At 42.5% G+C, this 13,986-nt stretch overlaps 1 protein-coding gene and 1 long non-coding RNA gene across 28 annotated transcripts in view; one reads left to right on the forward strand and one right to left on the reverse strand.

Moving 5' to 3' along the window:
* LOC103459269 (uncharacterized) overlaps nt 1-9,924 on the forward strand; it is a 175,269-nt gene extending 165,345 nt beyond the window's left edge. For 2 of the 4 annotated variants that reach the window (XR_014086108.1, XR_014086111.1), the window contains one exon: nt 1,272-2,485. This is a non-coding gene — a long non-coding RNA (uncharacterized LOC103459269). Of the gene's footprint in view, nt 1-1,271; nt 2,486-9,225 lie in introns of those variants that run through there. The other 2 variants (XR_532712.3, XR_532710.3) reach the window with 2 other exon arrangements.
* The window catches only part of cacna1c (calcium channel, voltage-dependent, L type, alpha 1C subunit), a 177,471-nt gene extending 163,996 nt beyond the window's left edge, over nt 1-13,475 (reverse strand). For 9 of the 24 annotated variants that reach the window (XM_008400697.3, XM_017302772.2, XM_081604126.1 and 6 more), the window contains exon 1: nt 11,315-13,472. In XM_008400697.3, the coding sequence (XP_008398919.1) occupies nt 11,315-11,372 (58 nt within the window). In that variant the 5' untranslated portion in view covers nt 11,373-13,472. Of the gene's footprint in view, nt 1-11,314 lie in introns of all 24 variants that reach the window. The other 15 variants (XM_081604128.1, XM_081604124.1, XM_081604120.1 and 12 more) reach the window with 5 other exon arrangements.
* Nucleotides 13,476-13,986: the final 511 nt, after the last annotated feature.

Consider the following 13,986-nt stretch of genomic DNA (forward strand, 5'->3'; position numbering starts at 1 on the left):
TGGCTGTTTTGTGAACTCCTGTATGAGTCGTTACAGCTATAGGAGTCATCTTGGCTGGCCACTGCTTGGAAGGTTTACCACCGGTTTTTGTTTTTCTCCATTTGTGAATAATGGCTTTGTGGTTTGATTGAACACCAAAGTGGTAGAAAAGGCTTCTTATCCTTTTCAACAAAGATGTTAAATGCCTTTGTTTCCTATTTCTTATTTCACTAGATCTGTGCATATTGCGTTGCTTTTTGGGATATTCACCTGACTTCACGGTGCAGTACAGTTTCCTTTTAAGGTATTACTTGATCCTACATGTCAGGCAGTGATCATGCCTGGGGTTGGGTAGGAAAATTGAACCTGAAATATAGCTTCTCACAGCTATTTCATAATTTAACAAGGGGGAATAACATTTTCTTCTCTTAAGTCCAAGTTGATTTGTATGTTTTTCCCCTTCTAGATTACACCATTTGATAACTCCATCTTGTATATTAACTCAGGTTTCCTTTGATGTTAAATTTGGTTTGATGATCTGAAAGATTTAAACGTCACAAGGAGCAAAATCAAGAAATCTTTGAGGAACGAAAAACCTTTTCTACAGGAGCGATGTAACAGCGCTACGTCCCACAAATGTTGCAGAGATTTTTACGAAAACCATCAACTTATTTGATCAGACTTGACAGTGAAAGTTCTAACTGAACATTTTTCTTAAAGTCTGCAGGCTACTGGACCTCAGGCTAAGAAGCAATGAACCACTAACTTTGTAATGTTCTGTTTTTATTATGTAAAGCACTTTGAAGTGCCTCGCTACTGAAATGAGCTATATAAATAGATTTCATTGATTGATAAATTAGCCATTAGCATTAGATTTTATCCTTTGTCCTTTTTTTCCACCTGTCGTTCTTTCCTCCTATCTTTCTATCTTTGCTTGCTGTTTTTGCTCTTTCTTGTTTGGATGCTTGTGAAAACTAGCTTTTTGGCGAGCTCTGATACATTAACATTTCACTTGTTTACATGTTTAATAAGGTATGTTGTTCCTTTTAAATATAAGACAGAATTTTACTGTGTCACCTGACAAGCTTCTGTTGCCTCAGCACTTGAGGCAACAGAGAAAATTGGATTTAAAACATTCGTTGTGATAAACATTCAAGATAAAAGTTAACATGTGGAGCGCTGAACTGTTGAACCATAAATTTAATCTTCTCTTGACCAAAACTTTTAGTTCTAGCTGGAGGGTTAATCACAAAGGCAGTTGTTCACATTATTTTTTTTATTCTTTTTTTCAGTTTCAGGAGCCTAGTCAAGAGCCAGGTCCAGCTGGATGCAGGAATGCCAATTTCCTAATGAACAGAGAAGCATATTGCATCTGCAAAGTCATGAAAAAGCTGGAAGCATCCCTTCAGAGAGCTTTGGGGTGACGAACGTTCCTCCCTCCTCTGTTCATTTACTCTCTCATTCTCTTCTTTTTTTCTTTCTTTTTTTTTTACTTTAACTGTCTGAAATGAGCCTCATAAAAAAACTATAAATTAAGCCTGGACGCTATGTTAAGGAGGAGCGGTGAAAATGTTCTCAGTAGAAGAATATGCATGGGCCACTTCTGGTCCTGGTGTGTATATAGATGTGTTGGATTAGAGCTGCTAATGAGGGCAGGGAATTCACTGTCCCACTGCAGACCTTCACCCCTCAGGAGCCTGAACAACTGGAACAGAGAGCCAGGCTGCTCCAAAGCTGCAGCTTCACTCAGGCTTAGTTTAGTTCGTTCTGGGCTTAACACACGGATAGTTGACAAGTCGCTGGGAAATTTGACTAAATCTTCGAAGTGGAGTGTTGACAGAATCTTGGCTTCACATGCTGGAGCTTCTGTTTCTTCATGACTTCAGTGAACTTGCTTTGCAGGTTTAAGATAACACAATATATCGCTGTTTTCTTAACTTTGCGTTAGACTGGTGTAAACCATATTCAATCCATGAATAACCTGTAAATCTTATGTGAAGAACTGACCTGAGATTTGTTTTCAAATTTTCAAGTGAAGCAGAACATTAGCAAAAATTTCTTTTTCTAGAAGTTTATTTTAAAAATATTTCAATCTCAGTAGAAGAAGTGAATCAAACTGCTGGGTCAGATGTTCAGTTGAGTTCATTTATATGGCACATATTCACAAACAATACATGCTGCCTCAAGGGACTTAACAAAAAATATTTTCATAAGACAAACACTTTTTATTTAGAATTTTATTCGTTCTTTACTTTTCAGCCCTCTAAATTATTATTTTTTTTATGTATTAACTGGAATAACTTAACATGTGGACGCAGACAGTTTGTCACACAGTTGTGCATTGTGTGTCATAACACCAGCATTGTACAGTCATGGCCAAAAGTTTTGAGAATGACACAAATATCATATTTTCACATGATCTGCTGACCTCTGGTTTTCATGTGTGTATGACAGATGTTTTCATCACATACAGAAATACAATTGCAATCATATGAGTAACAAAAGCTTTTATTGACAGTTAGAATGAGTTAATGCAGCAAGTCAATATTTGCAGTGTTGACCCCTCTTCTTCAGGACCTCTGCAATTCTCCCTGGCATGCTCTCAATCAACTTCTGGACCAAATCCTGACTGATAGCAGTCCATTCTTGCACAATCAATGCTTGCATTTTGTCAGAATTCCTAGGTTTTTGTTTGTCCACCCGTCTCTTGATGATTGACCACAAGTTTTCAATGGGATTAAGATCTGGGGAGTTTCCAGGCCATGGACCCAAAATCTCTATGTTTTGTTCCCTGAGCCAGTTAGTTATCACCTTTGCTTTATGGCAAGGTGCTCCATCTTCCTGGAAAAGACATTGTTCATCACCAAACTGCTCTTGGACGGTTGGGAGAAGTTGCTCTCGGAGGACATTCTGGTACCATTCTTTATTCATGGCTGTGTTTTTAGGTAAGACTGTGAGAGAGCCGACTCCCTTGGCTAAGAAGCAACCCCACACATGAATGGTTTCCGGATCCTTTACAGTTGGCATGAGACAAGACTGGTGGTAGCGCTCACCTCGTCTTCTCCGAACAAGTTGTTTTCCAGATGTCCCAAACAATCGGAAAGGGGATTCATCAGAGAAAATGACTTTACCCCAGTCCTCAGCAGTCCACTCCCTGTACCTTTTGCAGAATATCAGTCTGTTCCTGATGTTTTTCCTGGAGAGAAGTGGCTTCTTTGCTGCCCTCCTTGAGACCAGGCCTTGCTCTAAGAGTCACAGTGCATGCAGATGCACTCACACCTGCCTGCTGCCATTCCTGAGCAAGCTCTGCACTGCTGGTAGCCCGATCCCGCAGCTGAAACACTTTTAAGAGATGGTCCTGGCGCTTGCTGGTCTTTCTTGTGCGCCCTGGAGCCTTTTTGGCAACAATGGAACCTCTCTCCTTGAAGTTCTTGATGATGCGATAGATTGTTGACTGAGGTGCAATCTTTCTAGCTGCGATACTCTTCCCTGTTAGGCCATTTTTGTGCAGTGCAATGATGACTGCACGTGTTTCTTTAGAGATAACCATGGTTCACAGAAGAGAAACAATGATGCCAAGCACCAGTCTCTTTTTAAAGTGTCCAGTGGTGTCATTCTTACTTAATCATGACAGATTGATCTCCAGCCCTGTCCTCATCTGTGTTAATGGAGCAATCACTGAAACGATGTTAGCTGGTCCTTTTAAGGCAGGGCTGCAATGAAGTTGAAATGTGTTTTGGGGGATAAAGTTAATTTTTTGATCACTCTTTATAACATTCTGGAGTATATGCAAAGTGCCATTATAAAAACTGAAGCAGTAGACTTTGTAAATATTAACATTTGAATCATTCTCAGAACTTTTGGTCATGACTGTACAAAAAAAAAACCCTAGAACACAAATCCTATAAAAATCTAAGCTACATGAGTCTTTGTAACTGTTGAAAATTAGTCTTAATTTGCTTGGTTTGTAATTGACATGGAAAAAACGTAGTGAGCATTGATGGACTTCTACCTTTCTTAGTCAGACGAATAAGCTTGCAGCGTAATTTAACCAACTTTCCATCTGTTTCTAGTTACTTACTCCCTTTTGACCTTGATTAAAACACAGATGTCTAAAAAATTAGTCTATGTCAAGCTTGCACATCAAAAGCTGAAAATTGGTTAAATGTTTGTTTTGCATGTACGATATAGCTTTAAATGTAGCAGTAAGTTTCAAAAGTAGTTGTTTTGCATGTTTCATTTGTCGTTAAGTAGAGTAAACCTGTAATCAGATCCACAAATGAGACACAAAACTAATATCGGTTAAGAGGGCTTCTTTAAAAAATAGAGTATGTCTGTTTGATGAATGGACAACACATTTTGACAAATCGAGCCATGCTGATCTTTGATCAACACCAAACAGATGAGTGTCAGCCTAAGAGTGCAAGTTTATGGCGCTCGCTTTCAAAACACCTCCATCATCGTTGCTGGACATCACCCCCTCTGTTCCTCCAATGCGATTGCATCGACTCTGTTTGCTGAGATTTATCGTTGCATAACTGATGTCAAAGTGCCAAACTTTTTGTGCAACCCGCCCTCCCTCCTGTTACGCAAAGACAAATGCATCCAACACCTCAGGGAGCAGTGGAAGATGAGCCGAAGTCAAATCTGAGCCTTTTTATAAATCTCCAGACTTTTTCTCCCCTTCTAAATAAAGAAAACTGGCAGCAATTATTCTTGCTATGTCAGCATGTGAGCTCTTAAAGTCAGTTCTCACAGTGCGTGCGTCCTTTTTCATTCACATCTTTTGCCAATGTGTCAAAAATGTTTACACATGGCACAACTGTAACTGATCCCTAAATCAAGCTCTTCAAATACCTGTCGATGTGTGACTTCTAACCCACTCTTCCTTGAAGAATTGTTTTGATTCAGCCACATTGGAGGGGTTTTCAAGATCACGCCACAGCATTCTGTTCAAATTAGTCTAGACTAGTCCAAAATATTCATTTTGAGCTTCCATTCAGAGTTGGGTTATCCAGAGTCCTGTGGACCATTGTCCAACCCAAGTGAGCTTGAGCTTAAGGCTACAAACCGATGGCTGAACGTTCTCCTTTAGGATCTTCTGGTAAAGCGCAGACCTCATGGCTCCATTGGCTACAAGTCTCTTAGTCCCTGAAGGAGTTAGTTTCATGGCAGATGTAATGGGCCACACAGAATCCCAAAAGTCTTACTTTTATGTAAGAGACTGGAGAGTAGCCCAAATGCTGAGCAGTAACACCAGACAACCTGTTCACACCCCTGCCATTGCTGTGTCTGCAACCCGTCACCTACTGTAACCCAGTCTCAGAATGCGCCCCTGCATGCAGTGGCCCCATAATACAGGCCATGCCACGAAGTTAAGCGACACTAACACCATTCACATATGAACAATCTCTGGGAACCCACGGACTGCAACAACTGACCTTGCCGTGGATCCCACCGACCCAAGTTGCACACTCATTATGCATCTGAGGAAGGTGTGCAACCAGGACAAACGGTAAGCAGGGCAACCTTCCCAAACAACCGACGAACTGGACTCATCACAAACCAGCCATGCCTTCAGAGAAGAAACAGCTGCCACACCCTCTCCCCGCAGTTTTTCAGCTGCCCTAATCGATGGGCATTGGGCAAAACATGGTTCTCCTGCTAATGCTTACAGTCAAACAGCAAGCAATGTAAGTGCATGAACTCGTGGTTTTTCCACTTTGTGTCTTACGATGTCTTACGTGTTGATCTTGCCATCCGAATCCTCCCCCGAGACGAGATGCAATGTTTTGTATCTTGGTTTTTGGTGGTTGGTTCCACTGAAAACGCTAAAGACCATTACAGTAAAAGCATGAAGATGGACTAATTAATTCATGGAAGAAAGGAAATGCAGAAACTAACACTAAATGGTTGTGCTGATGGATAGAGTAGAAGGGCAGAAAACAAAGCAAATTATCTGCGGGGAGAGGCAGATGCAAAAGAGGGCATGCTAGATGGTAGAAGTGGGGAAATGCATTGTGGGCATGAATAATACAGAAATCTCTCTACTCCTGTCTCTCTTCATCGTTCAGCTTCCACAGTAACTTTGTCGAAACGCGTGCCTAAAAACGTCGGGAACAGCTGGTGGCTTCTTTTTGCTTGACATGGAAAAAGTCGCATTATATATCAGAGGACGGCGTGCAACTAGGACAACCTCTTTGCCTTTAGATTTCTTCTCAGAAGAGTGCTCAAATATCCAACCAGTATTATCCCAGGAACTAGTAGAGGTCTGCAAAAAAAAAAAAACGTGTGTGGGAAAAGATTTGACCTACAATGCTTTGTTCACCGGTTGACACCGAATCGAGTAAATGTCGTCCTCATTTGTTTGTCCAGGAATCTGAACATGACTGACTGACTTGTGTAAAACTAGGAGAAAGGAAAAATCATGCTGGTTCTTGACTAACTGCCAATAAATACATAAGGAAAGAAAATTGGGAAAACCAACAGATGGAGATAAGAGATTATCTAATCTTACTGGATTTAGCAGTGCAACAAGTTGTAACTTGGAAAAAGTCTGGAAATGTACAAGAGGTCAAATTGACACCAAGGGCGTCAAGAACGGTGAGCTTTTACAGATGGGGCGCATGAAGAAACAAAATAATCATCTTTCAGGACATCATCTTTTAATATTTTTCCCTTAAAGGATCGGTAGACATTAGGAGGTTATATAACAGATTTAGGGGTTACATAAAGCTAAAATAAATCTTGACTAAAACACATTTAAAGAATCTGAACTGACTTAGCGAGAGAGAGAGAGGGGAAGAGAGAGAAAGAAAAAGAGATAGAGAGAGAGAGAGAAGGGAAGAGAGAGAAAGAAAAAGAGAGAGAGAGAGAAGTGGGGGATTTAAAGAAGCTACAGGTCTGGAGTCATTATTTCCACTAGTGGCTTCAGGCAGATCAATAGGAAAATGTGTGTGTCCTTAAGAGGGACGGACATATGTCTAAACACACACATGAACATTTGCAGACGGAGGCAGTCAGGCAGACACAATGCATGTGGGCAAGCGGCCAATTGCACTTCTTTTACATGTGCAAACACACACACAGAGGGGCTGCTGCTGCTGCTGCTGGCAAACTGTCCCTCCACAACTGAAGACTGGGGCCCGATGGCGCTAACAGTAGAGGACAGCCTCTGGATAGATTTCCAATACCCGACCAGAGGCTTAAGCAAGAAACAGTCCAAGATAATCCCCCTGGCCTTTTTTCTCCTCCTTCTGTCTATCCCGTCTTTGTTTCTTCTTCTGCCCTCACCTTTCTATCATCCATTCCCTCAATCCCTTTCTTTGCTAGTTTTACGTGTTATTGTTGGGGTTTTTTTCATCTTTCCTCCAGTTCAATCATGTCTTTTGCTGTAACTTTTTTGTGGTTTCATGACGACTTCAGTCCCCCCGCCTCCTCCCCGTTTTTCTTTCATCCGCGTGTTTGCGGAGCTTCGGAGCTGGTGTTTTTACGTTACAAGCAGCTGTTGTTGAGTCACATCCTCAAGTTACCGCCTTCCCATGCCATGAGGCGCTGGAGTAAACTTTGCTAATACTGATTGGCCTTTAATCACTAATTACATCCTTCACTACAGCCACTATAACCTTGCTTTGACTCACACGTGCCTAAAAACAGACATTAAAACTACTGTAAGACGAAGGTTTGACACTTAAAAAAAAGTGACGCCGCAGTTTGAAAAGGGCACAAAAAAGAAACGGTAATATCTAGACATATCTGTCGTCTCCAACAAGAATCGTCGAGGATATCCAGCCGGGGTATTTGAGTGAGCCGAACTGGCAGGTGTCCAGCCCCCAGGTAGCCATCAGAAATCAATTACCATCCCTAACGGAGGTTTCATCATGCCTGTGGCACAGTGCCCACAGAGAAAATTACTCACTGATTGCGCTTCTGCTGGGGGGAGAAAAAAACGAGGAAATTCTCAGGCACATGCTAACATGCTATTCCACAGGTGAGTGTATTCATCCTGAAACCACATCATGTAGAGAGAGTGATAACAAATCTTCCCATGTCTTTCTTGAACGTTTTTTATTTTCCTGCTCATGCATGCTTCATGAACTCTTGACTCATAAAAGTCCTGCAGATATGAGACTGTTCAGATGTAGTGCAGTTGAGCATTCAGCGCAACTGAGTATTATTATCTGTTTGAAATGCAGAACAGATGTTAGCAACGAGCAGATGGATGATGGAGGAATAGTTGGGCACCCAAGCTTCATCCTCTGTATCTTTCTGTGCTGTCTTTTTTTTTTTGTCCAGGAATAAAATGACTTCTAACTTCATCTTCAGATAAAAAGGTCAAGGGGTCAGATATAGCATATCATCTCCAGGCTTGGAAGAACCCTATTATGAAACGCCAAGGTTACAAAGTCAAAAAAAATATTCTTCCAAAAGTTTGAGATAATTCTGCTACACAGGCATGAAGCCATCTTTCATCTTAATTAAAACTCACTGAGGGTCTTTGACATGATATCCATCTGCCTTTCCCTCCCAACCCCCCGACCAAATAAAAAAAAGTAACTCAAGACCAATAAATTTAAAATACTGGAAGCAAACGTGGCTCATCTATTTCACACAAGTAAGTTTGCAATGTGGATGTTAATTCAGCAAGTGAAGAAAAGCTTAATTTAAAAAGTAGCAACTGTAGAGCTGTGTGATAGATTGTTGCTGTCATGCGGCTGTCAATGGACCAATGAAGACTGAACTGTCCGTGGTGCTGAAACCACCAACCTGACCCGCAGCTTCACACCAACTTGTTTAAAAAAATAAATAAATCATCATCTGGCCAGCTCTATATTATGGTCAAATTTTTATACGATTATGATTCTGGAAGTGATTGGGATTGGTTTAAAGTTTGTAGTGATTTGAAGAAGAAGCCATTAATGCATCTCTTCCCTTCCTTTGTATTGACCTTAGAATACATTTGGCAGTGATTTTTAAAACATTATCTAAAATACGTCATCAGCAACAAACATCACATGAAGACAAAAGGCTGAAATAAAGTGAAAGTACTGATAATCTTATGTTGGGCTATGGAAACCACTTGTTCACCAAGTCAGCCTGCCCGTCTGTCTCCACCACCAATCTGGTTCGAAGTTATAGTATAGAGTGACTTGCAAAGTTATTCAACACCTTCAATTGTTTATATTTTTGCTGCATTACAATCTGAAACGTGATGGGGGGTGACATACCCCTGCTTTTCTACAACAGGGATAGAGAAGCTGACCAGAGTTGAAGGGACGCTGCATGGAGCTGAATACGAAACGAATCCTGGAAGAAAACCCGGTCGATGCTGCAACCGTCAACTTCCAAGAAGAAAAAAAAAATCTGAGACTTCGGGCTTCAAACTCTAGTCCTAGAGGGCCAAAATCCTGAGACTTTTAGATCTATCCCAGGTCTAACATGCCTGAATTACCTCCTTACTGCGCAGTCGAGTTCTACAGAGTCAATAACCCATTCGTTTTATTCAGGTGTGTCGAAGAGAGACACTTCTACATTGCAGGACATTGGGTCTTGAAGACCGGAGTTTGACTTCTGTGATTTAGACCAAAGTTCAGACCTATTGAGAATCTGTGGCAAAACTTTCCAATTGCTGTTCCATCTGCAGCTACTCTAACTAAGCTTGTGCTGTCTTTTTTCATTATCAAACGGGTGAAAATGTGCATCTCTAGACATCCAAAGATAGTGGAGCCAGTAATGGTGGTTTTATAAATTGCGAGTGCTGAATATAAATGCACACCACACTTTTAAGTGTGGTGTGCTTAACACCACACTTTTAAGTGTGGTATAGAGAGCTGATTTTATAGATCAGCTCTCTATAAAAAGAGCTGATCTTGTACAGATCAGCTCTTTTTATAGAGAAATTCAAATAAACACAAGCGGAGTAATTATTAAACTGTTGCCCCACAATCACGCACTACTTTCTTTTTTTTCTTTCTTTTTTATCAACAAGTTCAAGGGTGTGAATACTTCTGCGGACCACTGGCGCAAGTCAAAGCGGAATAATTCAGTCTGATCACACAGAGAGCTGCCTCTCTGTTCAAGATGCGCATGAACATGACAGCTGTTCTTGCTTCCTGCAGGTAACATCCAACAGCATGTGATGAGTTGCCTCTCGGTGCAAACTATGCCACGCTGCGACACGCACGCACGCACGCTCACGCACAGCCCGCACAGACATAAACATGGACAAGCAACGCCACCCCTCTTCTCCTTTCCTCCGTATCCCCTGTTGCTATGGAACCTGTCGCCAAGGCAGAGAGGTATGTGGTTGTGATGGAGGCGGCAGATGAGGAGGATGAAGAAGAAGAAGGGGGCACGGAGTGCCTTCGTTACATGTCAACGAAGGCGGGTTCGACGGTGGTCATGAGGGGGATAACCGCGATAGAGCAAACGACATCTGCCCCTAAATGAAGGTATCATCGGGCTTCGCTGTCTTTCCCTCTCTGCAACGTGGGTGGAAGAAGCGTCGCGTAATACTGCGCCACGCACACAGACCCCGAAACAGATCGCAACATTGGATTTTCGTTGACTTTTTGATTGCGATGCAATTTTAACACATCGAGGTAGTGAAATCCGAGAACTTTATTCGTATTTTTTGCACAGTTCTTGCCTCATTCCCCTCAAAATAGCTCATCATCAACACAATCTCAGCAGACAAATGACTCCTGCAGGCCCTCCTCTACTGCCACCTGTCATCTGTGATATTAAAGGCAAAAAAAACAAAAACTTATTGTGAAACATTATTATCCTCTTGGTTAAGTTCCTACGTAAAAAAAAAAATAAAATTCTTGGAAGCCGGGATCTGTCAACATACTTCACGCACACACGCTTTTCCTGTCATTTTCCGCACTGAGAATGTGTCCAAACCAATAATGGTCCCGCCTACAACAGCCTGTTGGCTAAATATGACCACTGCCCACCCGTTATGCCACAGTTCTCCGATGAAGAGGCCTGTCAAACCCACAAGTGCAGGAGCGAACCAAGAAATTGGAAAGGGGAAAAAAAAAAAAAAAAAAGATGGCCTCATCCATATCCAACCTGCAGCTTTCTTGCGCCATTACGCGACCACAAGTTGGGTGGTTGGAGTAGGAAAGGTGAAATAAACAAACTGCACATAGAGGGGAAAGTGAGAGGTGCATCTGTTGAAATGAGATTTTTTTTTCTCTCCTTCCTCCCCCCCTGCTCCCCCCCCCCCCCCCCATCCCATCTCCACTTGGAGACCATCATACTCCCCTCCCTCCTTCCTTCATGCATACACTTGGATATTTGTTAGTTATAAATAAAAGCCACCACATACCTTGATGGTTCTCAAGGGTGTCCTCCGGGATGTACATGTTTTTGCTTTCATTTACCATAAATGTAGTCCGGCGTTATCCTTATAAGTGAATGGAAAGGGGGGGGGGGAATGACAAGCCCCCCCAAAAAATAAAGAAATCAAAGAAGAAAAAGGGGGTGAGGAAGGGGGTGGGGAGGGGGGAAGAAGAGCCAACTGTCTGACACGGACAGTTTCTGAGGGGGTATTCCCGTTGTTTGTGTTTATGGGAGTCTCTTTGGATGGAGTGAATATTACCTAATTCCCATGATGGAGGTGAAGGCGAGAAAAAAGAGGGAGCTTTCGGCGGAACCGGTTGGAAAAACGCACCGGTGCATCCCTCGGTACATCCGGGCCCTCTAAGCGAGAAACGCGAAACCAGCACCGCCGAGTTGGACTCAATTCACACCTTCCCTTTCGCTCAGGTATCCAACACTATCGTCCTCCTTTCTCTTGTCTTCTTGGAACAACGGATATGAAAAAAATATATATATAAAAATAAAAATCCTAAACAAAAATCACAGGCGCTTTTCAGTGGCGGTCGCAATGCAAGTGCGCAAAAGACGCATTCGTGCGCATCTTCAGCAGCGTGTCAAAATGTGAGAGGATGGAGGAGAAGAGGAGGTGGAGGTGATGGAGGAGAAGAAGGAAGAGGAGGAGGAGAAGAGGAGTAAAATTAGGGAATGAGAAGAGTGAGGGTATTCCATCACGGGTATCACGGGGTTAAATCTCCCAAAGGGTTGTCGGTTATTCCACGCAGAAATACAGCAGAGTCCCCCCCTTTTAACAGAAGCCACGGCGTCCTGTCTCATCCGGATACTGGTTTCTCTGCGCTCATCCAGTCCATGATGGTCCGGCTGTGTGTCTGCCTGCTTGCCTTGTCTGTCTGTCTTACTGGTCGGGAGTTGGAGCTCTCTCTTCTCTCTGGCTCTGCTGCCCCTGCAGCTCAGCTCTGCAGTGATACAAAGAGAGAGAGAGAGAGAGAGGTAGCCCCCCCTCCCAGTGCATGTAGACGCTTTGACTGTTTCCAGATGTGTGTGTGTGTGTGTGCGCCTGGCTGAGTGTGTGCCAAAAGAGAGAGAGAGAAGGGAGAGAAGCTGTATGGTTCCAGATGATGATGATGATGATGTGAAGAAAAAAAAACGAATTAGTACAGAGTTTTCCCGACAAAAAATAAAAATGGAAAGTGCTAAAACCTGAGAGCATCAAGAAACGCAGCGAGAAAGAGTGTGCAAAGAAGGAACTGAAGGGGGGGATAATGATCCATACGGAGCTCAAGCTCACCAACAGACTCCAATTTGCCCAGGAACAAACCGAGACTAGAGACCTGCACATCTCATTGGTCTGTGGTCTCTTCACATCTGGAGCCTTTCAGCTCCATTCTTTTCTTTGGCCAAGGTTGTGTTTACACATATCTGCTTTTTCGACTCTTTCATGACTAAACCTCTGATCTGTTTGCTGCTCGCATTGTTGATTTTTTCTCTCTCTCTCTCTCTCTGTCTCTTATTTTTCTGTTTTGAGAGCAGTACAAATATGGTCTTAAATGTACAACACCTTTAAAAAGGTGTGCCTTTTTAATCTTTTCACGTTTAGTCACAACAAACTCCAAACTAAACACTGCAGTGTGTTTTATTTGGATTTTATGTGACAGATCTACACTAAGGACAGAGGAATGAAAAAATGTATGCCTTTAGACACCTGTGTGTCTGTATGTATTGCGCAGTTGCTCATCTACCAATCAAACTGCCAGGTGAGGCAAAGAGAGCACTAATCAGAGAAGCAGCCAAGGGGCCCATGGTAACTCTGGAGGAGCTACCATGAGATCAGAACTCAGGTGGGAAAAGCTGTTAGTTGTGCACTCTAAAAAAAAACATTATACCTTTATGGAAGAGAGGATAAGATGAAAGCATTTTTGTTAAATCCTGTTCAACAAACAACCCTAAACACCCAGGCAGGGTGGTGGCAGCATCATGCTGTGGGAATGATTTGTTTTTCAGCAGGGACCCAGAATGTTCTTATTGTCCAATAAAATTCCACACTTAAATCCAGTGAAGAATCTCTCCCAAGACACAAAAAAAAAAAAATCAGTTAACATGCTCTCCCTCAAACCTAACCCGGCCTCACTTTGCAGATTTTTATGTGTAAAAAGTTTAGAAGATCATAAATCCCTTCCCCCCCCATTTCATATTCATACTTTCTGTCCTATTACCACATAAAATTGCAAAGCACATTAAAGTGTGGGGTTGTAAAGTTTAGATTCAAGGCATATGGACGTTTCTGTAACGCAGTGCATCCAGACTGGCACGCAGACTCAACGTGAAATCTCTTATCCTGCCAAATGACAACAGAAAGATCACTGGGATTTGATTGCGGCTTTTTCCCTCTCTTTCCGCACCAAGTTAAGTTGCCGTCTGGAGACATCGGACGCCGTTTCGTACAACAAAACAACGAAACGGGGCTCATCTGGGAGTGAAACGTCAAACGGAGTCAACAGTATCGCCTCTTGGCGAAGTAGCGCTCGGCAAGGCTCGGCTCTGTCGCTCACAGCGGCTTTCTCTCTCTCTCTCTCTCTCTCTCTCTCTCTCTCTCTCTCTCTCTCCTCCGGATGAAGCTGCTCTCACAAACAACGTGTCGAGCTTCTCAAACTAAGCTGCTAT

This window comes from Poecilia reticulata, chromosome 23, assembly GCF_904066995.2.
Source record: "Poecilia reticulata chromosome 23, P_reticulata-male-v2, whole genome shotgun sequence".
NCBI lineage: Eukaryota > Metazoa > Chordata > Actinopteri > Cyprinodontiformes > Poeciliidae > Poecilia > Poecilia reticulata.